Source organism: Mustela lutreola, chromosome 5, assembly GCF_030435805.1.
Source record: "Mustela lutreola isolate mMusLut2 chromosome 5, mMusLut2.pri, whole genome shotgun sequence".
Lineage (NCBI taxonomy): Eukaryota > Metazoa > Chordata > Mammalia > Carnivora > Mustelidae > Mustela > Mustela lutreola.
Genome location: NC_081294.1, coordinates 28166012 through 28193918, shown reverse-complemented (window position 1 = coordinate 28193918; position 27907 = coordinate 28166012). Strand labels below are relative to the sequence as shown.

Sequence of the window (27907 nt, the reverse complement as noted above, 5' to 3'; positions counted from 1 at the left end):
TTTTTATTGCTTCAACTGAGAATCCTGGTGATACCTGGCCTTCAAGTATGTGATATGACATTGTAACTGTTCCTGTGTGTCTTTGGCCCCCGGTGATGGTGAAATGGAAACATCTCATCTCTGTAACTCCAGTGCTTAGCACAGGACAAAGTAACGTAAAACAGATACTCAACAAACTGTTATTAATTCCTTAATTTGTGAATTCATTACTTAATTACCGAGTGAGTTTCCCCCAGAGATCCAAATATAAAATGACAGCAAATGACACCAGAATGTGTTCAGTGGCTGAGGAGAACTGTGGCCCACTCTGTCCCTTTTTCCTCACAGACGACAAGCACAGGCATAGAGAGTTCCATAGCATTTAATTAAATATGAGATGGTAACACACAATGGATACTTAGATACTTAGCAGCTCTGCAAAATGTTTGTAATGCCCATGGGAAGTATGTGGTCCAATCAGAGACCTTCACTGTAGTGAATTCTGGAGAGTTTTTAGAACAACCCCAAAGAAAAACCACTGAGCTGACAAATGCCATCTGATCTGTACCATTCCAGTTGTCTTACCACATATTCTCACCACCTTCCTGGCCAGTTCCATCTTATAGTGCCTCCAGAAGTGTTATGGAAACACATATATGCACATCTGAACTGGCCTATCCTTGGCTTTTCTGAAGCCAGTTTCCATGGAAACCAGAAGGACAGGTGAGGCAAAAGCTAGTGGAAAATCAGTTGAACACGCCAAGGCTCCCTAGATCCAGCCAGGATTGTTTATTTGACCAAATGAGCTGCCTGTCAAAACAGCAATCATTTCATGCTCTATAGAACTAGCAGTTTACATCTCTGCCTTCTGCCCTGTCTCTCACCAGCTTTTCTTTCTTAATGAAATCTGAAAGGAGGTCAGTCAGAACTAACTTGTAATCTGATATTATACATTATCCCTGAGTATAAGATCACACATTAGCAGCAGTTATGATTATAAGAGGATAATACAATAATTTTAAATCCCTCCAGTAAAAGACAGACACTCACACACAAAATTCAAATGATCATTTGTACTCAACAATACTGAAACACAGGATTTTAGAGCTGGAGCAACTTGGATCTTCCTCTAGACTTATGCTCTCATTTCTTTGAGAGATTGTCTATTATGTCAGGGAAACAAACTTCGGGCTTTAAGTCCTGACTTCACACCTCAGGTGGAATGACTTACCTGTCCTTTCTGTCTCCCAGTTTTCCCATAAGTCAAAGCTAACAACACACTTCATAGGACCTCGGTGGATAAGGTACCAGAGAACTAGGCTGATACGAAGTTTCCTGTGATGACCTCCTCTTTGAGACCTGGTTCCCATTTCTACAAAAGGTAAAGAACACATGTCTACCTGGTGGAAAATGTCTTCTGCTGTTGACACACCAGGCAGATTCTGCTTTTCCTCCATGCAGATATGGTATTTTCTCTGATTGTCTTCAACAGGGCCCTTTGAATGATCATGCCTCTATTGTAGCACTTTATGTGATTATAATCATTTGTTTACAAAGCTGGCACTTTTATTAGATTTCTCACTTTATGAGGCCCCCGACTTTATTAGTCTTTGATTCCTCACACCCAGCCTTGGGGTTGGCATATAGCAGACTTTCCATAAACACTTGTCAAGGAAATGAAAGGGATAATGCTTACAGAAATGCTTTAAAAATCACAAAAGCATGAAGGGAATGTGAGATTATATTCTTCACTGATTCAGAGAAAAGCATTTGTAAGGTATAATGCCCAATGGAAGAATAAATGATCTTACTATAATTAGGCTGCTAAACCAGCAAATAAGATCTGTTAGACAGAATTTAAAGCCCCCTTCCCAGATATCACAAAACAAAACAAAGAGATTAAAAACACATCACCTCCTCAACAAACTAAAAACAGAAAGAAAGAAAAAAAAAAGATATGAAATATCAACCCCAACAACAGCAGGGACAAACTCCTGGACAAAACCAAACCAAATCCTGAACCCATGCCCTTCATGACTTCCTGGGCCTCAGCTGCCCTGTGTGATTCTACAGGTGCCCAGGGGCTGGGGGCCTGTGGGAGAGACCTCCCCTGCACTCCCCTGGGTTGCGATTATTTAGCTGTCTTAACCTGGTTTGAGATAATAACCAGAAGTTCATCTAGACCAAGAAAGGCAAGGGGACACATGTCAAATCTTCTTTATCTTCAAGACCCAGGCCAAGTCAGCTCACTCACTGTGTATGTTTATAATTCTCCCTTGAAGCTTGTGGCAGCATCTAAGGCCATAAAACTCAGGACAGTCTGTAGATATGTTTGGGTTGGGGCAGTCTCTACACACAAAGAAAGGTTATTCTTGGTTTATTGCTCAAGTGCACCTGTATCCAGAGGTGGTAACAGATTCTTCTGTGTCAAGGGATGCAGCTGGGTGGTGGTAGCAAGAGAATCATGTGTTTGATAACTAACAGTAGAAATTTTGGGCTTCTCCTTTTTCAGAAAAACAAAATCAAGTGGCATTTGTGGCTTTTTCTTGCCTTATTCAGTTTTCATAGACGTGGCTAGCCATGGTAGTTCACATACTACATCACCCTTTCTTTCTCTTAGCATTTTTTTTTTTTTTGGTGGCCTTGTCCCCATATGCCTGGGAAACTCCTGACTTATGCTGCTTGTCCTGGAATGAGTATTTATAATGTCCCCTTTCACTTTCAAAATGACTCAATTTGGACAATAAATTATATAGTCATCCTGTTCCATATTATTGAAGTGTGGCACTTGTAAAGGGAACGACCCCTAATCAAGGAGAAGGTACATGCCTTGAAGGGCAGTGGGCAGAGTTAGATGCCAACCATCAAACCCCATGCTGAGGGGGAACAAAATGGACAAGTTACCTAACGCCTCCAAGACTCAGTTGCATTATCCATTAGAAAAGAGAATAATAATAATAATAACAATAAAAATTGCGCCAGTGCCCGGGATTACCATGAGGATGCAGGGAGACAAGATGTGCAGAGCACAGGACACACAGTGAGTCCTAGTAATGGAAGATATCATCTCTGTTCTCCTTTCCCTCTGTCTGCCCTTGCCTTCTTCCCGCTGTACACCCCTCTTTCTCCTCTCCTCCACCCTTTCTTTCATTCTTTCCTGCTTCTTTTTCTTTCTGGAATAATGGAATAATTTGGGTTGCCTGCAGCAGAGTGCTCCTCCCTCAAGCCAAATGACCCTGGAGTGGGGAGGAGTGGTCCAACCTATGTTTCTGAATCCTGTAGATTATACGGAGGGCTGGCATTGATTTTGTCTTCTTTGTCCTATGAGGGAAAGTAAGTAGGAGCTCGGTCATCTTGGTCTTCATGGTTCCAGTCCTGCATTTCTGACAATTCACTGGTTTTGGTAGAAGCTGGACATGGTGACATATGCTTCTTCCTGACTTGATCCCAAGGAAGTGAGCCCGGGCTGTCCCCGGACAGCTGGGTTCAGTGTCAGGATTCCTGGCTGGAAAGGAAATGGAGTGGGCATGGTGCTATTTGTAGTTCCAGACCCAAGCAGCAGGCCCTGGTACATATGAGGCCCATTCTTGCCACCTTCCCTGAAGTCTGGGGACCTGGAAGAAGGTTGCACAAGGGCCTCACACATACTGGTGCTCCCAGCCAGGCTTCCGAAGGGTGAATCTCCTCTGAAGGTTTTTGGGGCGATGACTGCATGCTCTGATGGCCAGGTGGGGCCCTGCATACCCCCTCGAAGCCTTTGCTTTTCAGTCTCATCTAGTTGTGGAGGAGAAGTGTTTTGCAGAAAGCTCTCTGCTTCATCTCTAGCTTGAATGTCATCCACCTTATGAATCTGGCAGTCCAGGAAGCTTTCGGGGTTGAAACTCACATTCAAATTCTGCACCAAAAAAGAGAGAAGGCATAGAGAGTGCTCCAAAGGGACACACAAGCAAAGGTTCAGTTCATGGAAGGATGTAAGGAACTTTCTGACAGGGGTCTACCAGAGAAGGTTGGAGAACTACCCACAAGTCTAGTTGACTCTGCCTCTGGAAACGCTCTGACACATCAAGGTCTAAAGGGACTGGCTATGTCCTCCACCCTGGGAGACTTCTGAGACTTTTACTTCATTTTAGTTTCCTATCTCTAGGATGGTACGGCCAGGATCTCATGAGGGACCCTAGTCATGGGAAGCACAAAAGACCAAAACTTATTGTTCAACTTTTCTCTATCCTGCAATATCATTCTTGGGTACTGGGATGCCTCTAACATTGTGGTAGAAGCGCCAGAAGCCCTCACCTTTTTGGGTTTCTTGCACAGTTGTTCCAGAGTCTTCTTATGATCGGGGAGGCTGGGCCACACAATGGGTTTAATTCTGAAATGAAAGAACATTGAGAAAGAGGAAATGAATGGTGTGGGAGCATGCACAGTAGGTCTTTCCATTTGTTCTGAGCCAGAAATCAAAAGAGCGGATTTCTAGTCTTGGCTCTGCTACAACTAGATGGGTGAGATTGAGTAAGTGACTTGTTTTCCCTGGGCCTCAGTGTCCTGTCAATTCACAGAGGGGTCATTGTCAGTCATCTCTGTGAGCACTGGGGAGAGAGCCCTGGGAAAGAGGAACAGTGAAGTTTGGCAATGGTGTAGCTATGAAGCCAACACTCACCCTGTTCATCTACTCCTAATACAGGTGTCGTCATCTTATTCCTCCCCTCTGCTCTTCTTCTGGTGGAGATGAGGAATATTTTCTAAGTCACCCAGGGAAATTGCTCTAAGTTGTTCTTTTTCAAGTTGGAGTCTTATGAGAATATATGGCTCTGTGCTGTGGGTAGCTTTCTAGAACATTAATAACTTGAAGGTATGTGCCAAAAACATCATTTTTGTAATGAAGCCAACATGGCTCTTTCGTGGGGTAGAATGCAAAGTCCCACAAAGTCATGTGTTGAAATTCAAGCTTTCAAATACATTCTGCATTTTCCCTGGGTACCCCAAGCCGCCCAAACATTTTGGAGGCATACTTTCTATTCTGTTAGGAGAGAAAGTTTGGGAGGAGGGTTTGTCCTATGTCAAATTTACATATTTTCATCCCTTATGAAATTAACGGTTGAAATTCACCAGTGCCCCCAGCTGGGGAGGAATATGGGCACTGTAATTCCAGAAATGCCTTATTCCCCTTTGTAGTTTTTTCATCAATAAATAGGGTTAGAGCTCCAACTGTCTGGGACCCCAAGTAACCATCCTCTTTATTAGTTAAAGTTCACCTTTTTTTCCATAATGCACAGGCCAAGATGACCATCAGAGCCACAAAGAAGAAACTCAGAATGCTAATAGTTAGTAAAACAGGATCCATCCTCCCTGGAATGCAAGGATAGATCTTGGTTAGCAATCATTAACCACGTAGTAGGGGATGCTTTCAGGGTGCTTTGAATTTATTTAGTAACATAGGACCATCTATTATTTCTTTGAAGTTACTTTTCAGCAAATAGGATGATGTACTAGATTTATAAACTAAGAATTTTGGTTTCAGTAAGTGGTACTGAACTGGGTGACCAGTCTAGAACATCTGTCACTTGAAATATAAAAGTGACAGGCATTAAGCTGCCAGAACTCTTTCCCAACTCCCACCACCAAGAGAAGGAAGCCCTGCAGGAGAATGATGAGGTGGATTCTCTGTACTGAAGACTCGACAAATTCCAGTCTGAGAATGGGAGTCTGGGATGGCAGAACAGTTCCCCTCATACCGTCAAAGATAAGATATGTTTGCGGTGTTTTTGTTCCTCAGGGGCCTGCCTGAGCCATGCTCTTTGTTTTTTTCTAGCCATTCTTGCTTCCTAGACCACGTGGGTATCTTTGCTATTCTGAAAAAGGGGGCACAGAAGAGCAGCATTTGGTTGCCCGTCTTCCATCACCACAGGCGTTCCCTAGAGGCACTTTACAGAGACCAGCCATGGGAATTCCAGTCTAAATTGGTAAAGTGGAGGTAGTCAATGGGCATTTTGTTCAGCATTAGCATCTCCCAAGAGCATCTAGGTCAGTAGAGTCACTGACGATACCAGTAGAGTCATTTGATCAACAACTAAGGACCTTGCTCCCACCACTTCCTTGTTCTTCACCAAAAGGGCAAAGACAGCAGGTCATTCTATAAAACTGTAAGAATACCCTAGGGGGAGTCCTAACTTGTGGGTTCATTTAGTCTCTCTGGCTCTCACTCCTGCTCACACACTTTGACATGCAAAGCCCTATGAAGGGCACAAAGATTCTACAGTCATTTCCCACCTGTGATCTCTGGTGTTCTGAAGTGGAAGGTTGGACTCCATTCACTCCAGAAGCCTTGAAAATAGTTGGCATTAGGGATGGACCGGACTTTAATCTCATACATTGCATCAGGCTGTAGTTTTCTCTGTAGGAGTGTCAGCTTTGTACTGGATATGTTCACATGCTAAAGAACAAAGTACGCTGTTACATGTCTAGGATTGAAAAAGAAGTGCTACCCAGATCCCCCGAATCATTTCAAGTTGAGTGTCTTCAGTCACATGGATACTCTCATTAGGAAAAGAAGCTATGACATGGGGAGGACCATGTGTGAGCTCCTAAATGATGCTACCAGGGGTCAAGGAGGACAACAGTACCATGAGTCTTTGTTCAGGTGAGCAGGTGACGTTTGTTCAGCCCAGGTGAGCTGGGCTCTCCATTCCAAGAGGATATAAATCACTCCCAGGCTCCCACCTTCCTTTCTATACTTTAATTTCTTTTTTCCCCTTTTCCCCCATTTCACATTCCAAAAGGAAATAAAAGGGAGTGGTAAGGTTAGTGAGCAGGAATAATTTCTCTCTAGAAAATATACCACTCTATATTGTAAATAACAATATAGAGACAATAGTATCTTCAAAAATGTGTATTACCCTTAAGGAGGAAAAAACATCTTTCAATTTGATCAATAAAAAGTGAATATTCCATTGTTACTTACATTTATACTCATTCAATTATTAGTTTTCATGTATTTATTGAATTTACATATTTCTAATTTATGAGACATTTCCAAGTTTCTTGCTAATTTTTCTATTCTACATTTGTCCTTTTCTTAATGATTTATATGACCTCTTTATATAGGAAAGATATTAACCATCTGTCAGTAGTATACGTGACAATTTAATCCTAATTTCTAATTTCTAAGTTGCTTAATGACTTTGATTATTTTATGTGCTGACATTTATAAGCCTTTATTTTTATGTAGTCACACGTATCAATCTTTTGCCTTTTTTTACTGCTTTTATGCTTAGGATATTCTTCTTCATCTCAAGATTATATAAACATTTACCTATATTTTCCCTACCTAGTTTATAGTTTCAGTTTTATATAATTTCCTTAAATCATCTTTTTATTTTATTTTATTTTTATATGGACCAAGTTAAACATTTAACTTGGGTTTTTTGGCAAGTAGCAAACTGACTGTCCTACTATCATTTATTCAAGATTCTTCCTTTCTACGCTATAGTTGTTTTTCCACTGGAGCGTTTTCAGATGAAGGTTCAAGAGGGCAGGATCAAGGTAGCCTAGTTTGTGGGATGGATGGGTAGAAAGACAGAGAAGGCTGTTTAGGGCAGACATTACATTTAATATAAGTACTGTACAGCAACATGTTGTGGAAAAAGAAGGCTAATCCTGGCCTGAGAAAAGGGAAGAGTATGGGTAAGTAGACACTCTTCACCTTGAGAAGGAGAAGCCATCATTTGGTTTTTGTCCATGTGGTACAAAAAAGACAGAAGTTAAGCCAGTAGGCTAAGAGAAACCTGAAAATCTGGGACACTCTACATTTCTCCTGTCTTTTCCTCAAGACAAATTTCTGGGACAGCTAGACCATTCCAACAGTAACTCATAGAGTCTAAATAGTCCTCCAAATTATGATACAAATGAATCTTGTTACTAAGCAGATGAAGAACTCAGGCTTTTAAAAAAAACGAAGAAAAATATTCCACTCGCTTCCTTACTTCAGGCTGATTCCACAACTGTGACCCAGACTGTGGCTATGGCTTGGTCATGATTTTTGTCTGATTTTCCTGTGAGAGTTGTGTACTTTTTGAGACCCCCCAAATAAAGAGGATCGATTCTGTATTGTTAATTCAACAGCCTAATTTAGAAACATTATGAAAAGAAAAAAATAGAGCAAGAAAAACAAAATTAGAGCTAAAATGGGATGGCCCCGAGAAGACCTAGGTTTTGTGGAACCTGAAGCTTCTTTCAGGAAAAGGGACATTTTGTTTTTTAAAAATTTTATGTATTTATTTGACAGAGAGAGATACAGCAAGAGAGGGAACACAAGGAGGGGGAGTAGGAGAGGGAGAAGCAGGCTTCCCGCCCAGCAGGGAGCCTGACCTGAGCTGAAGGCAGAAGGTTAATGACTGAGCAGACTCTCCCAGAAAAGGTATATTTTGACCACAAAATTGCTATGGGCCCTCCCCAGGTAAATTCACCTCCAGGACAATGAAATTTATAACATTAAGAAGTTTTTTATTTTAGAGTTTTATGTAAGTGTTTTAAATTTTGTATATTTTATGTAAATTTACCTATAAAGTATATTTATATATACATCTTTATGAATGTTGTAATGGATAAATGTGGGTAATCTACATACCATCCAGTCATTTTCATTTTTTTCCTGGCAATAGGCCACCTCATGCATTAGTTCTTTCACATACTTCTTCTGTGAATGAGATGTGTTAAATGTCACCAGAAAATCATTTGCTCCCTCGCGATAGATGACTCTTATGTTAAAAGGAGCCTCAGGTTTAACTGGAAAGGAAAAAGAAATTAAAAAGGAATTTTCTTTTTAAAATTCATTTATACTTTTTAAAATTCATCTACTCTGAAAATCACGTTCTTTTTCTGAGTCAGTAACTGGACAGTTGTTGAGAAAACCATTTCTTCTTCTTCTGATTCACAAGCCTAACTATGCTTTTCAGCCTCCCTAGCAGTTGGGTGTGGTCTTGTGAGCAAAGTGGGTGGAAGTGATGTGTACCATCTCCCATCCTGGCCCAGGAACCTTACATGTATGGCTCTATGCTTATTCCCTTTCTAACACTTGGAGACATATGTTGAAGACAATGGAACCACAGAATGAAGGAACTCTGAATATTGCTTGGAGGAGCATCAACCACAAATTAGAAATACCTATTTTGGTTCTTATGTGAGCAAAAAAATAAACTTTTGGTGTTTGAGCTGTCATATGTTTTAGGGTTTATTTGTTATGGCAGCTAGTGCCAATTCTACACTAAAACATATTCTCTTTGCCTTTTGAATACTAGAGAATTTGCTAATAACTGGCCCCCAAATAGGAGTATTTGAACTTTGAGTCCTTGTTATTCCAATAAAATCAGATTGTAAGCTGGGAGACTTGCACGTCTCAGCTATATAGAATTTGAGGGTCTGCCTCCTGGCCCTAAGCTCATAACTTCTGGTGTGACTTCAATCTAGTTTGTATTGGCTCTAAATTCTTCTCTAGTCTCTTCCTTCTGCCTGCTTGCCATGCAAAGTTCCTCTTAGGATCATATGCACCATATATGAAATGCTATTGAGGGAGATAGGTTTTATTCTAGGCAAAATGATCCCAGAGAAATGTACTAAATTCTTTGAAAAGCATGCATGTCAGGTGGCCTCTCCACTATTGTCCAGGGGCTTTCCTGTCTTGGGTTCTTAGCTACTCTATCGCCAAAGCCTGGGATGTTAGTTGTCTAAAGGTGGGACAGCCACTTTTTCGCATGGCTGATCTCAGACAGAGATGGGGAGCACATAGGCTAAAATCCAAGCTAAACCTATTGTTAATGAGAGAGTATGTGCTCATCAAACTCTTACTCTGTAGACTGATCTGGAGTCTAAGCTACCTGATTTGGGCTTTGAGACCGACTTGCTGACCCAGTAATGTGAACTCATGTGGTGGAATTTGGCTCACTTATTATTGTCACTTGCTCATAGTGGTAACCACCTAAGATTTTCCTGCATTGCCCCAGAGATCCTGAAAAAGAGGAAGTCTCTCCTTTGTCCTTCGATGTCTTATAAAAGAGGAAGTTTATTCTTTTTTACTCTTAGATGCACTATAGAAAGGGAAGGTGCCCAGGGGAAACAAGGGGAAAGGCAGGTGGGTATAAAGAAACAGACCACCACAAAATATTGTCAACATTTTCACGCGCCAAGTCAGTTCCTACTCTTCATTCAAGAGAATAATTAAGATTCACCTTCTCAATGAAACCTCTGACACTGAATTCCTTGCTTCTTTCCCATCTCCCAAGGACTCCCCAAAAGGGAAGAACAGACTTCTATCGATTATACACCTACTAAGCACCAAGTGCTTTAGTTATACAAGCTTCCACCAACAATCCCTTATTACCGCTATAGTGACGAGGAAATTGAGTCTCAGAGAGATTAATTAAGTTCAGGCTTCTATAAAATGGTTTACTAGTATTTAAAGTCAATTCTGTCTGATTCTGAGGCTTGCTCTTCTCTAGCTTTTGTTTTTGTGCTCCATTATCTCATAGTGGCTTGCCAGGTGTCCTCCAAATAGGTCTGTCTCTGGTCCAAAGGGTGCCTTTGAGCACATTAGGAAAAGTAGCTCATTTCTCAAGAAATATTTTTATAAGTTTATTTATTCTGGAAACAATCTGAACAATAACAGATTTACGCCACCAAGACTAATGGGAATGGAGGGAGTTACCCCTCTAGCCTTATCAGAGGGCCCAAACCTAAAGAAAGGGAAGTATGTGAGGGCCAGGTGGTTGCAGGGGAACTCTGTTCTAGAGCTCAATCAGGGACTTCCAGTTTAAATTTAATTCAATGACAGTTCTGCCAATGAAATATAACTTTAAGAACTAGAAGAAGGTACTACTGAGTAATATGCCTCCACTATCTCTCATCCTGGTTGCTTAAGGGTGCTTTCTAAAACCCCAAGGGGTTCCTAACTCCCACTTCACAGGGACACATGCTACCAGGGGTAAGCACTACTGCTTTTTTCCCTTGGCTCCTCAGATGTGGTTTTTGAGATTTGTTTCTGCTGAGGTATAGAAATTGGGCCTCTGAGAGAACTGGGTATGATTTGGGGATTCAGATGGACAGGGTGCCAGCTGGAGTCTCTAAAATGCCAGGAGTCTGCCAGAAGACTGAGAATCTTTGTCCTTTCTACCTGCTCTCAGAGAAGTGAGAGATACATATTTGCAATTGTGTGTGTGTGTGTGTCTATTATCTATATTTGCAATTCCAGTGATGAACCTGTAGATATTATGCTCTTGCACAGTGCACAAACTGACCATCCATCCTTGACAGCCTAGTCTACAAATGACAAAAGCCAACTTTCTTGTGTCCTATACTCATAATTAACTTGTTGTTATTATCTCCTTTGCTTTCACATAGGTTGTGGCCTATGTTGCTGTGTGGCCAACATGCACAACCCTCTGACTAATGTGTCTTTTTCACATTAGTGACTTTTTCTCTGACTTTTTTTCCGGTTTTTTTTTTTTTACAGATAGAACTTCTGCTTTTACTCTATATTTTACCAATTTAGTGAAGCAAAGCTGAGATAGATTTAAAGTTTCTCACCTCCTTGTTGTCTCTAATGAATACTGCTCTCTTACCTTTAATTTTCTTTTGGGGCGCCAAAGAAGGGGTCAAAAATAGGGAGAGAAAGTGAACCATAGTATTTAAAACCAGCAAAAGAATGCATCTCTTTAATCACTTTGTCCAATTTCCACTTACAGGTTATGACACTGAATCAGTGTCTTCATATATCCCTAAATGGCAACCTTACCCCTATATACAAATTCTTACCTATTTTGACTATGTTCAGTTTCTTGAAAGTTATGTTCTTTCCTCCAAGTTTCACATGTATTTCGCTGTCTCCGATGAGTAAGAATTTCTTTGTCTTAATGAAATACATCTCATGTAGTTTATCAAAAGTCAGGCATTTTACATTCAAAAGGGCTCCACTGTAGAAACAAAAAGTGAATCCATCTTAAATCAAGTCGGAGTCTCTGTCTACAATAGAGTAGCATTTCATGGATATTTCAGTTGTATGACTTCTACTCTGTCCATAGGTGTGTGGATGCATAGATGCTTATGAGAGAGAGAGAGAGAGAGAGAGAGAGAGAATTAAATAATGTGGCTTCTTGCTATTGTCATACCTAGTGATATACTGAATCTGAAACAGTCAAAGCATGTTCATGAAAAAGATGGAAAATTCCTATTTTTAAATGATCAATCATTGAAAAACAAATACTTGTTTAGGTGAGAAGGTAATTTCTCTTTTTGATATCCTGCAGAAATAAATTGAGAAAATAAAACCTGTAAAGAAACATTGCCCCCAGAAAACTTAAAGGAAATGATACAATAGTCTAAAGAATTGTATACATAAAACCATATATACTTAATGAGTAATTTAGGGATTTTCAAAGGTAATTTTGACTGTGTTCCACTTTTACCTAATCAACATACTTTAAAATCAACCCTTCTCCCCATGTTCCCTAGCTTAACACACAGTAGCCATGCTCTAGGAATTGAACTCTGTCACTTCCTCTTCCCAATTCAGATCAGACTTTCAAGAAACCGAGGAAGAGAGATTGTTGCCTACTGTACAACTAACATCAAAATCTCCACATTGAGGCACTGGGGTGCTCAATCAGTTAAGTGTCTGCCTTTGGCTTAGGTCATGATCCCGGAGTCATGGAATTGAACCCAGCATTGGGCTCCCTGTTCAGCCTGGAATCTCCTTTTTCCTCTCCCTCTGCCCCTCCCCAACTCGTGCACACACACACACACACACACACACACACACTCTCTCTCTCTCTCTCTTTCTCTCTCTCTCAAATAAATAAATAAATAAATACATTTATTTGAATGTGTAAATACATCTATTTATTTATTTATTTATTTGCTTATTTATTTATTTATTTACTTATTTATTTATTTGACAAGTAGGCAGAAAGGCAGGCAGAGAGAGGAGGAAGCAGGCTCCCTGCTGAGCAGAGAGTCTGATGCAGTGCTCAATCCCAGGACTCTGGGATCATGACCTGAGCCAAAGGCAGAGGCTTTAAGCCACTGAGCCATCCATGCACCCCAATAAAATATATTTTTTAAAAAGTTCCACATTGTACTTTTAAAATAAAAAGTATATGTTTGAGTTCCAGTAATAGCAGAACAACTTATGTCATACTAGCCCTCTAATATGTAACTATTATAAACCTTAGACAAGCTATTTTTTTGGAAATCCTATTTAAAAGCTTTAGAGAGTAACCAAAAATATGCAGACATGAGAGGGAAATTAATCCTTTAAAAAGAGGTGGATGGTATCCTTGTTCCTAGTTTTTTAAAATTTGTTTGATGGCAATCCTCAGATCATACTGTGATAGGCATCTAGAATATAACAGAAAGCTACAATTTTATTTTCTTGAGAAGTTAGAGGACTTGTCTGCATGGCTGGATATTTTTAATGGGGATGTATGACACCAGATCTGCATATAAACTTTGCTCATATCAGTATATGTCCCTTTAATTGTCAAGTGTGGGAGAGACTCTAAGAAAAACAGGGGTTAGCAATAGTTAGATGGCTCTAGAAAGTACTGAAATGAGATTTTAGATGCTGTCTCAAAATAAAAGAGAATTTGAAGATTAATCTAGTCCCGTTGACCTACTAACAGAGGTAAAACTAAAATTCAGCAGAGGAATTTAACAGAATCCAGAAAACCTGTTACCAATGTCTTTCATACATTCAAGAGCCACTATAATAGATGAAAAAAAGAAAAATGAGACCCATAGTCAAGACAAAAAGCAGTCAATGTAAAGCAGTTACTCTAAAGTGACCAGATGTTGGAATTAGCAGAAAAGGACTTTAAAGCAGCTTTTGTAAATACGTTCAAGGGCTAAACAAAGAATATAGCCATAATGATTGAATAGATGTATAATGTTAATGGAGCCATGGAAATTGTAAAAGAAAACCAGATGAAAATACTGTAATGAACAAGTAAATCCAAAATTTGTAAAAACGCACCATAAGAGACTCTTAATCTCACAAAACAAACTGAGGGTTGCTGGAGAGAGGGGGGTTGGGAGAAGAGGGGTGGGGTTATGGACATTGGGGAGGGTATTTGCTTTGGTGAGTGCTGTGAAGTGTGTAAACCTGGCAATTCGCAGACCTGTACCCCTGGGGATAAAAATATATGTTTATAAAAAATAAATAATTAAAAAAGAAATTTGTAAAAATGCACTGATGGGCTTAACAACAGATTGAAGATGGCAGAGGAAAGGGTCAGTGAACTTGAAGATAGAGCAACGACAAGTTTTCAGTCTGAAGTAACAGAAATGGTCAGTGACCTATAGGATGATATCAAGGAATAAATAAATATGTAATTAGAATTCCAGAACAAGAAAAGATACTAGGATGGAAAAAAATGCCCTAAAAAATAATGGCTGCAAATTTCCCAAATGTAACAAAAATGTCTATTTTTAGGTTTAAGAAACTTAGCAAATCCAAGCAGGATCAATCCAAAAGAAACCACCCCTAGGCACATCACAGTTGAATGGCTGAAAACCAAAGGCAAATAGAAAATTTTGAAAGTATCTAGAGAAAAATATCACTTCTGATCAAAAACTATGGGAACTGAAGACCCTGGAATAATACCTTTAAAACTCTGGAAGAGAGAAAAAAATATGTCCACTTTGAAGTCTCACATGTACCAAATATTCTTCAATAATTAGGGTCAAGTAAAGATATTTCCAGATAAATAAAAATTGAGATAATTTGTTTTAACTTCTTTAGACCAGAAGGCATTGACCATAAGGGATTGCAGATCTATAGGAGACAACTAGGTGTACCAGAAAGGCTATACTTTGGTAAATGTAAAAGACAATATATATTTCTTTCTTTTAAATTATTTAAAGCTAAATGATTGCTTAAAACAAATATTATAACATTATTGTGGCATTTATAATGTATGGTAGATGTAAAAATATATAACAATAGTGCATAAGATAGGATGTGATAATTGTTAGTATATTGATGTATCATTACAAGTTTCTTAGATTTCATATATGAAATAGTACAATATTAACTCTAAATAAACTATGATAAGGTTGAATATTGTTAACTATTAGAGCAATTACTAAGAAAAAGATATTGCCCAAAAGTACAAATAAGGAAGAAATTGAGTATCTCAATAGCTATATTTCTTTCAGAGGAATTACATTTAATATCAACAAACTTACATAATAAGAAAACTCTATGCCAGATACTTCTATGTTGGTGACTTCTAGCAAATATTTAAGAAACATGCTAAGAAAAGCATGGGTTAGCAATAGCTAGATGGCTCTAGAAAAACAGAACTGAAAACTGAGAACTGTGCCAATTCTACAGAAATTACTCTGGGAAATAGAGTAGAAACAGACTCTATCCAACTTAATTTATGAGGTTAGCTCAACTCTTGTACCAAAAGCTGGCAAAAATATCACAGAGAAGAAATTTACAGATAAACATCCCCCTAGAATGTATATCAAAATTTCCCCAAGAAAATATTAACACATTGATGTTACTACTATGAGAAAGTAGGTCACATCCCAGGAAATCCAGGCAGGTTCAGCAATCAAATATGAATCATACAATTCACCGTATTACCAGAACAAAAGTCACACATAATCTGATTATCTTAAGTAACGCAGATAGACATATGACAAAATTCAACATCCACCTATAATAAAAAACTCCCAGCAATTCATAGAAGAACATTACCTCAACCTGATAAAGGAAATTTACAGAGTCTAGAGTTACTATCATATTTAATGGTGAAATTGTGAACGTTTCTCCCGTTGATAAGGACAAAACAGGAATAACCACTTTCACCACTTTTATTTATTAGAGTACTAGAGGTTCTAGTCAGTGCGTAAGGCAAGAGGAAAAAATAAACAAGAAGATACCCAGTTTGAAAAGGAAGAAAAAACCTTTCTTTGCAGACAGCATTATATAGATTCTCCAACACAATTACAGGAACTAGTAGGGTGAATTCTTCAGGGTCAGAATATAAAAGACAATTATATTTCTATAAGCTAGAATCAAACAATTAGAAAATAAATTTTAAAAACAACTCTACTTATGATAACAATAAACATAAAATGCTTAAAGATAAAATTAATAAAGGATGTTCAAGACCTTTACAATGGACATTATAAAACATTCCTCAGAGCTATTAAAGGAGATCTAAATAAATGGAGTGGCGTATTCGTGGATTAGCAAATTTAGTAGTGAGAAGATAACAAATTCCCCCAATGTAACATATATAATATTAATCAAAATCTCAGCAAGATTTAAAAGAAAAAAACCAAGCTGATACTAAAATTTATGTGGAGATATAAAGAGCTCAGAATACTCAAAACAACATTGAAAAAGTAAACTTTCTTTCTGACTTTGGGAGTGAACAAAAATAGTATTGACACATAAAAATTAAACATGAAAGAGAAAAAAAAAGACATTGGACTTTAATCAAAATGAAAGCTTCTTCCTCATTGAAATACACCATTAAGAAAATGAAATGACAAGTTACACACTGGCAGAAAATAGTTGTAATCCATGTATCTGACAAAGGAATTATTTCCAGAACATACAAAGAATTCATACCCATCAGCAATAAAAGGATAAATAACTCAGTAAAAAAGACAAATGGCTTTAGCAGACACCTGCCATAAGAAGACATACAAATGGCCAGCAGCTACTCAGAAAGATGGTCAAAATTATTTGTTATTTGAGAAAGGTAAAGAAAAATCACGAGATACTGTTTTCAAAGCCACATGTTGGAGACGATGTATAGCTCTCACACTTTCTTGGTTGATGAATAGAATGGTATAACCACTCTGGAAAACTGCTGGACAGTTTCCTACAAAGTTAAACACACACCTACCCTATGATTCAGTGATTCCACTATGGTTTTTACCACAGAGAAATGAAAGTGTGCATTAACAAACACATCTGTAAAATAATTTAGTAGCAGCTTAAAAAAATAATAGTCTAAAATTTGAAAAATCTCCAGTGTCCATCAAGAGGAGAAAGGATTCAAATCTTGTGATATATTCATGCAGTGGAATTAATAGCAGTTGAAAAGATGAGCTCTGATACATACATCAACATGGGTAATTCTTGAAAGCATTTTGTTGTGTGAGAGAATTCATATAGAAAAGAGTAAACAGTGTGTCATTCCATTTATAAGAACTATTGGAAACTGGCAAAACCAGGGGGTGATAGATTGCTCACATGGGATGAACGGCTGAAAGGGGACAGGAGGCATCCTTCTAGGGTGAAAGAAATATTCCATATTAAAGAAGGAAGTAAAATATGTATTCTCATTGTAAAAATAATTAAACAACGAAGAATAAAAATAAAAGTACTCATTTCTCTTCCTTCCTCAACCCTCAATTTAATGTCCCTCCCCTGTGATAAACATGGTTACCAAATTTTTTTCTACATGCACTTCTAGCCAAATAGCCCTGAAGAGAGGTATAGCTGGCTCAAATTTGAAGTGGGGATAGTGGCAGGAAAAATAAAGGCTTTGTATAGATTTGCTTACAGGGAAAGAATTCTTCTAAATAACAAGTTATTTTTTTTTAATTTTTTATTTTTTATAAACATATATTTTTATCCCCAGGGGTACAGGTCTGTGAATCACCAGGTTTACACACTTCACAGCACTCACCATAGCACAAACCCTCCCCAGTGTCCATAATCCCATCCCCTTCTCCCAAATCCCCTCTCCCCAGCAACCCTCAGTTTGTTTTGTGGGATTAAGAGTCACTTATGGTTTGTCTCCCTCCCAATCCCATCTTGAGGAAGTGGTGATGCAACATGGGGGCTTAAGTGGGTAGGAGAAGAATAAATAAAAGATTTCATTTCTTTTGATGGCTGCATAGTACAAGTTATTTTTAAAAAAGATTATAGGGAATATCTTCTAAAAAGGTCCTTTACTATCTACAATACAGAATGTGTTAGTTTTCTTTGGCAAACTGGATGTGGGTGTACTTATCTCAGCATGTGCTCAAGTGAGCCCTCTCTGGGATTGTTCCTGGACTCTGAGCAGAAAGAACATGTTTGTGGCTTGAGATGAGGTGGGCATTGGGCTAAAATCTGAGAAGGATGCCTCAGATTTAGGGGCAGAGTCTCCCAGCTCTGGGTTGCTGTGATCTTTGAGTGACTGGTTATACTTCTGCATTCAGACAAAGATAGAGATGGTTGAAGAAATTTTAAGTTTATTAATTGGCTAAGTATATTTACTACTTGTGGCACCTTCCTTAAAATTGTCCCACCCCCAATTATAGTTTTTTTGTTGTTATATCTTAAGGTATGCAATTGTTTTGGCTTTAAGTGTGTGTGTGTGTGTGTGTGTGTGTGTGTGTGTGTGTGTATGTGTGAGTGCACGTGTGTGTGTTGGACTTCCTAGAGAGCATATCCTTCATTGAGGTTTTTCCCCTTGGAGTAGAGTAAATATCAAAAGCAAATTTTTAAGTTAGGCCAGATGGATACTAGGGGACAAACTTGGGACGAGTGTCACATGGAAAGTTCTGAAGATGGCAATACGTCATAATTAGATGAATAAGGATAGAAGGGAAGAATTGGAGTAGATTTCATTTCTGAATTTAGGTAAGACATGATGTGGAGAAATTAAAAAGATAATAGCTTTTAGTTCAGTCATCGAGTTTAGAATATATTTGTAAGTAAAGCATGGTAGAATATTCAATTATAAATCCTTAACAAGAAGCAAGTTCTTGGTATTGTTGGAAGTTTAAGAAGAACCTAAAATGGTATTCTTGGTTCATTCTCACCTTTTGGAGAATGAGATTAATAAGCAATGAAATAGAAAGGGTCACCATACAGTTGGCTTGTGAGCCTTGGCATCCTTTTAAGTGTCTGAATTTCAGGATCCCCTCTATATGGAGGGGAAGCCATGCTAGGAGCTAAGAAAACCCAGTGGCCTACAGTGGACAGTCTCACTTTGTGCCAGTGGCCCTGGCCTCAGGTAATTAGAGAAAATTTAGTGTTGGGCGCCTGGGTGGCTCAGTGGGTTAAGCCGCTGCCTTCGGCTTGGGTCATGATCTCAGGGTCCTGGGATCGAGTCCCGCATCGGGCTCTCTGCTCAGCAGGGAGCCTGCTTCCCTCTCTCTCTCTCTGCCTGCCTCTCCATCTACTTATGATTTCTCTCTGTCTAATAAATACATAAAATCTTAAAAAAAAAAAAGAAAATTTAGTGTCTTCCCCATGATAAGTTAAACTCAAGTCAATCCAATTGAATTTCAATTAACTTAACTAGGTTAAAACAATTTACTTTGTTGCTAAGTATTTATTGCTAAGATTAGACATATTCTAGAACTACACTGTTCAACACAATAGCCACTACTTGGTATGTGGTTATTGAACATTGGAAATATGGCTAGTCTAAACTGTGATGTGCTCTATGAAATACACAACATATTTTGAAGATTTAGCATGCAAAAAAGAGTGTATAATATTTTTATATTGATTGCATGTTGAAATGATAATATTTTAGATATATTAACTTAAATAAAATATATTAAATTAAATATATTATTATATTAAATATGTTAATTTAAATGAATTTCACCAATTTTTTTTTTTTTAAATGTGGCTACTAGAAAATTTAGAATTACATATATGGCTCAGATGTTTGTGGATTGCACTGTATTTCTGTCAGATAGAGCCATTTTAGGGTATTTTGGGGGGAGAAAAAAAGGATTATAATTATCCAATGTTAAAATTAAACACAGAAACCAAACTTGAATATTCTCTGGGCAGACAAAATGAGTTAGTCATGTAAGCAGATGTTTTAGCTTACTTTGTAAGACAAGCAAGATTAACTTAACCTGGGTGACTTCTTGCTTATGCTTCTGACAATCATAAGCAAAACTTAAATCGTTTGCCAAAACTGATAGGAGGTAACCACTAACCAATTTCCATTCAGTTAAGAAAATTCTAACATTATAGCCAATCACTGTAAAGAATAAACCTTCATCGCCTTTACACGATATAAGTTACTTTATAACAATATATCTCTAAGCCTCATTCCATATTTTAGTTTAAGTGCTCCTGGTTTGCAAACCTTTTGGTACATGCACAATAAACTTCCAGAAATTACTACTTCGGTGATTTGCTGGCTTTACTTCTGTTTTTTGTTTGTTTTATTTGTTTGTTTGTTTTGTTGTTGTTGTTGTTGTTGATGTACTTTTGACCTCAGGCTAACAAATTTGGGCCTGCAGGACCTTCCCAGGGGACCTCAACCTAAGCCACTCACAAAAACCCTCTGTTTCTGAAAACTGGGAGAGACTGTTGGGAAAACCATAGTGCCTGCCTCTCTACCCTGTCTCCAGCTTCCTAAATTTCCTGCAATCATGTCTGGTTTATCTGGATAAATGCATTTCTCCTGAGGGGGCAGACAGGGGTCTCCATGGAAATAGTAAAAACAGAAACAAAAGCATCATTTGGCCTTGAAAGACAGAATCAATCTCAAAAATATCAAACAACTTTGAAAGTTAGTATGGTTTACTGAAGAAGGACTAAATTAATTACCTGACAGATATTGCTAGGTAATTCTAGAGGTAGATTTGGTAGGGTGCCTGTGTCACAGGTGGTAAATGATGAAACCGAGAGTGACGTATGTGAAGTGATATCTGTAGGTGGCAACTGGGAGTGAATGTGGTACCCCCAGGAATGCAGGAATAAAGGAAATCAGCTGCCTTCTGAAAGCTGACTGTAGGACTTACTCAAACAGCTAAAAAGCAGGGTTCCCAATTCAAGTGCCTTTGGTATCTATAAGAGTGGGCCTAACCTCTGGACTGAGATTTCAATGTCTACCCACAGAAGCAGCTGGAATTCTACTTTGTACTTGTGCTTTATGGGCCCACTATTATCAAAACTGATTTTTAAAGAGATAAACTAGATGTTTGAGTGCTGGCAGCTAATCCTAAAAAATTTAATAAGCACTTTAAAGTCTGAACCAAATAACCTTCATCTTAAAATGAACAAACTCCTTTGTTTTACGTTCTATTTACTGAACAAACTTTTGATCACATTGTTAATGAAAATCAGTCTACACTGAGAATTAAGTGCCATTTACAGGTATTGACCATATGCCAAAAACCCCGATGCAAGGTAGTTGTTCTGATCAGAGAGCTTAAGTAATTCCTTGGTCACAGAGCTCTATAAGGGTTGCTATTGGGATTCTAACCTAGGTGACTATTTTTGGTGCCTCTATTTTGTCATTCTAGGTACCTGCAAACTGGTTAATGTTTTGGTGCATGAAAAATTTTCAGATCACCCAGTAAGAGTGGATTTATATTGATATACACCCTACTGGCCTGCTCTGTTTCTCTTCTTTCCCAAGACCAAGTCTCATAGGTCCTGAGTCCAGTATGAATATCTGGGTATCTGTAATAATTGTTATCTACCACTGTGAAATCATCAACTGGCATGCCAGTAATCTAATCCTATGATTTTGGCTAATCCAATTACATTCCTGAGAGGTGGATCCTCTCACTGAACACTAAATAATTTAGTTTCTAACACTGGGAGATTGGTGGCCAGATCAGACAGGTGGTAAACTCACCTAGGAAAATGCCCCTAGTAAACTGGGAAATAATACCTGGTTTCTAGCAACAATCTAAACTGTGTAAAGACCTCATCAGAAAGCACATTCTTGAGTCATTTCCAATTTCTTCTTTATTAACATGTTAAAGGAACAGAAAGTTCCAATAAATCTAGTTTCACTGGAAAAGCAACCTAGCCTATCCAGCAAATATAACACACCAGGGGATTTTGATTTGAGAAACAATGTCCCTGCTGGGCCTAGGAATTACATGAAAATCCCTGTCAACATATACCTTTATAAAAACAGCTGCTATCTAGGAGCACCTTATCCTCCTCATATTTGTTTCACACTGCAAAACATGTCTTAAGACAATCTCTTTCCAACTGAAATATCTAAATCCAATTGAAAACCCCCAATAGAAGCTGCTGACAGATTACAATATGACAGGAAAAATAATCAAGAAATTTGAAAAAGGGAGTGGACAAATTTATTCAAGGGGGCAAGGAAGTGGTGTGAGGGAAAGTGGCCAGAAAGGCCATCTCAGCCTCCCAAGGAGAAACTACCCTAGCATGACAGTCCATCAAAGAGCTGAGTGGAAAACCCAAAGTCAAACTTCTGTTGAAGGGGTTTTGTCCATAAAAATGAGTGGATAGTTTGAATAAGTTGTTTGGCTATGTTGGTATATCTAGTTGCAGTAGAGATTCTGGACATTGAAGGTTTCTGTTCTTCTGACGATTTATTTCTGGAAAGAAGGTTGCTGTTCTTCTGACGATTTATTTCTGGAAAGTGTGTTAGAGAAGTGAACCTACAGAGGCAGAGTGAGAACGCTCTGTGGAATTCAAGTCCAAGACCATCCTTCTCCAATGACTCCATCAGGAGGCACTGCATGAGCACATGCAGGAAAGCTCCTATAATTTAATATAACACATGTGATTTAGAGCTTGTCTAGGCTTTGTATTAGAGGGGCTTAGCTGAAGGACTACTGAGTTTAAGAAGCCCTCTTTTCCGACTGGTGAATCTTGACTTACTTTTTTTTTTCTAAGAAACGAATTAGGTCATCTGATATGAATTTGGAGATAACCCTAAGTTAGAATTTCACATTGGAGCATTTTTTTCAAGTCATCAGAGAGAATAACCCTCAGCAACAAAAGATGGTTTGTGGAGGGAGAAGAAAGCTCCCTGAGCTCTTCATCAAACTTTCAAACTAGAGAGAAACGTTCTCTTTTCCCTTGCCTTTTCTCTGAGACCTCAAGAAACCAAGAGCTGGGTTATTCCTGCAGATTTTTGGAAAGTTGATACTGAGGGTATCATGCGAAGTGAAACTATGTCAAGAGAGTAGAAGTTAGGTCTGTACTCAGATTTTGTTATTTTAATGCTCTTTTCCCATTACTTATTATATACTGGATGTGTCTTCTAATTAAATTATTAAAGTATTAAATTATTTAATCATCCAGACCTCCTTATGAGTTAGTATATTTCATGTAACAGGTGAAGAAACTGAGGCATAGATGAGTTACATCACTTGCTTTAGGTTAAAAAGCCAAGTCTGTGCAGTATGGGGATCAGAAACCAGGTAGCTGTGCTCCAGAGTGCAACAAAGCACTAGACTGTCTCATGTTGGACAAAGAAATCTGGGGGAGGAGTGTCCTAGGAAGGCAAGATTTAAACTCTGCCACGAAGTCAGGATTGTGAGGTCATCCTGTCAGCTTGCTGTAGCAGCAAGGCCGGACAGATGAAACTGTGAGAGCATCTCTGCTGGAGTCTTTTGGTGAACAACAGGGGGTTTCAGGAAGTTTTTGGAATCGATTCGACTTTAGTACTTGAGAACTGGGCCCCATCCTCCCTCCTTTGCTAAGTAGCCCATGAAAGGAGAGGCAGGATTTCTAGGCACCTCACCATATTTCAAGTTCCAGATTGGTGGTATTGACGTCGGGGTCATCAAAAGCACAGGTCAGCAAGTGCTGGGTTCCATCCACTTCCAACTGACTGTAGCAAGAGAATGAATAGTCATCCAGTTCGGCATCTTCAAACTCTCCTGGGGAAGGACAAATCTGCGGCTGTTAATGAAGCAAATGGTACCTCCTTTTGAAATCTGGGGTGACATTAAAGAAATGGTAGCCTTTTGGGGCAGACATGAAAGAATGATTATAAGTTTATTTAAAGAAGAAAAGCCCAAGGGAAAAGACAGAAAAACCAATACCAACACCCAAACCGAAAAGAACCCAAACCCAAACCAAATTCTCTAGTGAGCACAGATTTTTCTAACAGGAAACAAAATCATCACAATTACTAAATAACCTCCAAATATTTCTAAATATTTCTGCTATTGAGTTAGTGCCCCAGAGATCTAGAATAAAATACTAAGTATACTCTTTCTTTAGAATAAAATACTAAATATGCTCCTTCTTTTTTATACTGTCAATTTCTTCTGTTAAATGGTACATTTCGAATATGGATACTTTATCTCCATTTTTCAAATGTTACCTAATCTAGCCTTTGACTTTATCACTAATCTTCATTTATTTACTCCCAAGTATTTCTTTTTTGAATGAAGGAAAATGAGAACCATCTTACAGTCAGAAGTTCACTTTTTAAGGGATAGCTTTTCCTTGCATAAATCGGCATCCCAACCAAAAGTATAATTGCTTATCTCCATTGTACAAATATTTATTTAAAGCAATTTGTCTTAAGCTACTAAGGCAAATGTGGTTAGAAAAAATTAGATCTGACAGGACTCAGATCTAGTAGACCTTCGCATGAATCCTACAGGTACTGCTTCTATAGGTATATAGATCCTTCCTCTATAGATATTATATCTTAAAGACATCAGAATTCTGGAAGTATGGAGGGAACCAGAATTTTTTTTCAGCCACTTTTGGACAGTATATTCTGTCACAGATAGTACTAGATTTCTTAGACTGGGTTGAGGACCCTAAGATTTAACAGACATTTTGTATATATATTTCACAGCATTTAATAAAAAAAAAAATTGTCAGCAAATACACTTGGACTGGGACCTGAAAAAAATCCAGCGTAACCGAAGCCATTCTTGGAGTGGTCAAATGTGAGCCTGTGATGGCTTCCAGGTCCATCAATACAAGAAAATACTTTGACCCATCAACAACAGGAATTAGAATTAGAATCTCTTAGGGTTTTAAATAGGATATAGAATGTACTAAAATTAAACCCCCGTTGAGTGTCCTGAATGCAATGAAATGTAGAAACAGCATCTTCTTTATTTCAATAACTAAGCAGGTCTGTGAGAAAATTAGTAAAGCTGGTTGTGAGTGGACCGACTAGCTGAGTGACAGGTTGGTTCAGTTAAAGCCACAAATCTTGAAAAGCTAGATCTAGATAAGAGCTGTTGGCACTTCTCTTTCTGACCATTCCTAGAACTCACTAGGCCCACAATTCTGCCACTAGCAAAGACTTCTTATGTAATTTCAGCAAGGTATAGCCTTCTTCCTGATGATAGTTTTAAATAATGAGGGGGAAACCCATCATTTAGTGCTCACATTTTTTTTTTTAATATAGAAACACATTTATTTTTTTAATAATGTATTTTTAAATTTCTTTTCAGCGTAACAGTATTTATTGTTTTTGCACCACACCCAGTACTCCATGCAATATGTGCCCTAATACTCACCACCTGGTTTCCCCCAAGCTCCCACTCCCCACCCCTTCAAAACCCTCAGATAGGGCTCACATTTTAAAACATGTTCATTCCTAATCTTATAGGACTAAGCTCTTGTCTCCTAAGAACTGGCTATTTTCTCAGTGGAATGGTTCTAGGTGGCTTTAGCCTGCCTTTACTCAGCAGTCCTCACTCTGTCTTGATGTTTTCTCTTTTATAAATCTTCCACCAATCCTATACAATAGAACCTACATTACTGTTTGGATTCAGGCTTCTGTGGATCAACTTTGTCTCCAAAATTCTTCGAGATCAGTATAAGCCAGAGAGAGAACACAGTCTAGCAGATGCTGAGCACCAGTAGAACAAAGCACTCCCACCTACCTTAGCCATCCTGTCTGGTGGTGTGAGTCTGATGTACATTTTCATACAATATACAAAGCACTGGTCATACAATTAAAGTGACTATGTTTTGAGAAGCAGTTCCTTGGCTCTTTAGCCAATAAAGTTGCTTTGTAACCAAGAAAAGTTCCCCTCAACAACTTGCAAAAATTGCAAGGCATTTTACAAAGAGAATATTATACTTGATCTAAGCTGAAAAATCCTTAGGTAAAGGTTATATACACCGTGGTTAAGGCCTCCGTCACCACACCTGTGGGTTTAAATTCTTATTATTCTACTTTTTATTTACTTTTGGTCCTTGTCAGGTTACTCAACCTCTTTATGTCTCATTGTTTCAATATGGAAATTCACATTATTTTGAAGAATGATTGAACAAAATATATGCAAAGACTTAGCTTAAAACACAGTAAGCACCCAAAAAGGGTTAGTTATGACTATCATCTTTTTGTTGTTGTTTTTGAGAAATAATAAATGAAAAGGTAAAATAAGAATTCTAATTCTGAAATATATGTGAAAAATTTGGGGGCTCCTTTGAAAAAGAATTCTTTATCAAAAGTATTATTACTATGGCTTTGAAATTACATAGAACTTAAAACAGTGAGTTAACATATCCTTTAAATGCTCACTATCTAAGCATATTTTTCTATAAAAATTTAATTATTTGAATATGTATTATAGACAAGGCCATGTGGTTTAGAAATCTTTCTATTGGAATAAATTAGTTAATCAAAAGCATAAATGGCTTGGATTTTTAAAAAATAACCCTTTCTTCTTTTGTTCATCTTTGTGGTTATCAAAGAATGAATCTTTCAACAAATGGCAGCTGATTATTATACAACCAAACTGAAATGTGTTTTCAGATGATCAATGTGGATGAGTGGTTAGATCTCCTAAATCCATCTGAAATTTAAATTTAAATCCATCTGATCAGTTTTCAGTTAGAATTCTTATTTCTTAGAAAAAAAAAAAAAGTATGGCCACCAGGAGAAAATAGAGGAAACAGATTATACTCTGAAGAGTTAGAATTAGGTGTTACTTGCCAACCACCTATCTGTGCAAACACTAGGCAACACTTTCAAATAATAATCATCCTCACAATGAAATTCATACATGGTCACCCTGTGAAAAATGTCAGCCCTCTGATAATGCCCCTAGTGAAAATATTCTAGGAATTTCCACCCTTAGTAAATACATGACTTGACATATCTAAGCTGAATCATTAGGCTGATGTATTTGATAACCTGGGTAAGAAAAGCCTTTTTAATTCTTAAAGTGATAGGACTTAATTATCAGGAACAAATGGGTGGTCCAAATTCCCAGTTGGCTCCTTTGCGGCTGTTTTGCCTTTGTCTACAGTCTTGTTGTAATTAACAACCTGTTTACTAAGTAGGCAGCACTGGCTTCCAGATGTTAAGTATTTCAAGGATTCCAAAGATTATTATAGGATGATAAATTTGCCAATATGTAGAAAATTAAATATATTTCAATGAGACAACTCATTCAGATCTTTCTCTGTTCAGTTATTCACTAAGAATCTCAGGTAAGTCTATCAAAACTAAAGTATTTTGAAGAAATTTTCAAATACTCAATTCGAAGACTGAATGAGTACATGTTCTAGATACTCTTTCAGGTGCTAAAGATATGGCATTGGTGAATGCATACAAAGCTGTTGTTTCTGGAAATTATTTTATCATGAAAGTCATGCTTTTGGAACCTCCTGAAAAGCTAAGCAAAAGAAATCTAGCTTGATTTTTTAACAAGGTAAAACTTCCTTGGAGATTCTCCAATAAGCACAGCCATTGTGTCCATATGGGTGTTCTTTTTGTAAGAGCAGAGGCATTGACCAACAATTAAGATCCACATTTAGAGAGTCAAATGCATTCTTTTCTGACGATTCTAAGACTTTATAAACCACCCACAGTATTGTCCCTAAGACCCCCCGTCCTGGTGGTTAGAACTTAAAAAATGACTGAGTATGTGGTAAGGTCTCCAACTCCTTTCCAACCCAGTATCCAGATCAGGTCTGTTAGGGATCTGAGTAACCTGAAGCATAGGCTAGAGATAATCTGAAATCCTAAAGAAAAGTTAGGAATGACTCACCATTCTGTGCATAGCCACTTTCTCCAGAAACGGCTTGAAGTAAATAGAAAACCATACCAAAAGTTGTACCCAGAATCATCATTCTGAGAGAGAGAAAGAAAGGAGAGAGGAGGTGTGTGAGCCTATGTGTAGGAATGAATGAGAGAGAGCAGCAGTGAGAGAGAGACAGAGACAAATCTACAGCTTTGGCACT

General features: G+C 38.1%; 1 protein-coding gene across 2 annotated transcripts; it reads right to left on the bottom strand.

Moving 5' to 3' along the window:
- Positions 1-345: 345 nt before the first annotated feature.
- IL7R (interleukin 7 receptor) lies at positions 346-27907 on the bottom strand. 2 transcript variants are annotated; one of them, XM_059173783.1, is made up of 8 exons: positions 27715-27907; positions 23478-23616; positions 11782-11939; positions 8603-8760; positions 6247-6409; positions 5232-5325; positions 4273-4348; positions 346-3874 (listed from the first exon to the last, which is right to left on the bottom strand). In XM_059173783.1, the coding sequence occupies exons 1-8, from the start codon at positions 27794-27796 to the stop codon at positions 3371-3373; spliced, it is 1374 nt and encodes a 457-aa protein (XP_059029766.1). In that variant the 5' UTR covers positions 27797-27907; the 3' UTR covers positions 346-3370. The 2 variants fall into 2 exon arrangements, with proteins under 2 accessions (XP_059029766.1, XP_059029767.1); XM_059173784.1 differs by lacking the exon at positions 5232-5325 and having other exon boundaries at positions 3737-3874; positions 27715-27906.

Excerpts from the sequence above, each read along its gene's own strand:
- IL7R (XM_059173783.1), bottom strand. The coding sequence starts at position 27,796 with ATGATGATTCTGGGTACAACTTTTGGTATGGTTTTCTATTTACTTCAA. Across the intron at positions 11,940-23,477 it reads AATCTGGAACTTGAAATATG|TGGAGCCCTTTTGAATGTAA; the intron begins GTGAGGTGCCTA and ends TTGTTTCTACAG. Across the intron at positions 6,410-8,602 it reads AAAATGAAAATGACTGGATG|CATGTGAACATATCCAGTAC; the intron begins GTATGTAGATTA and ends TTTGTTCTTTAG.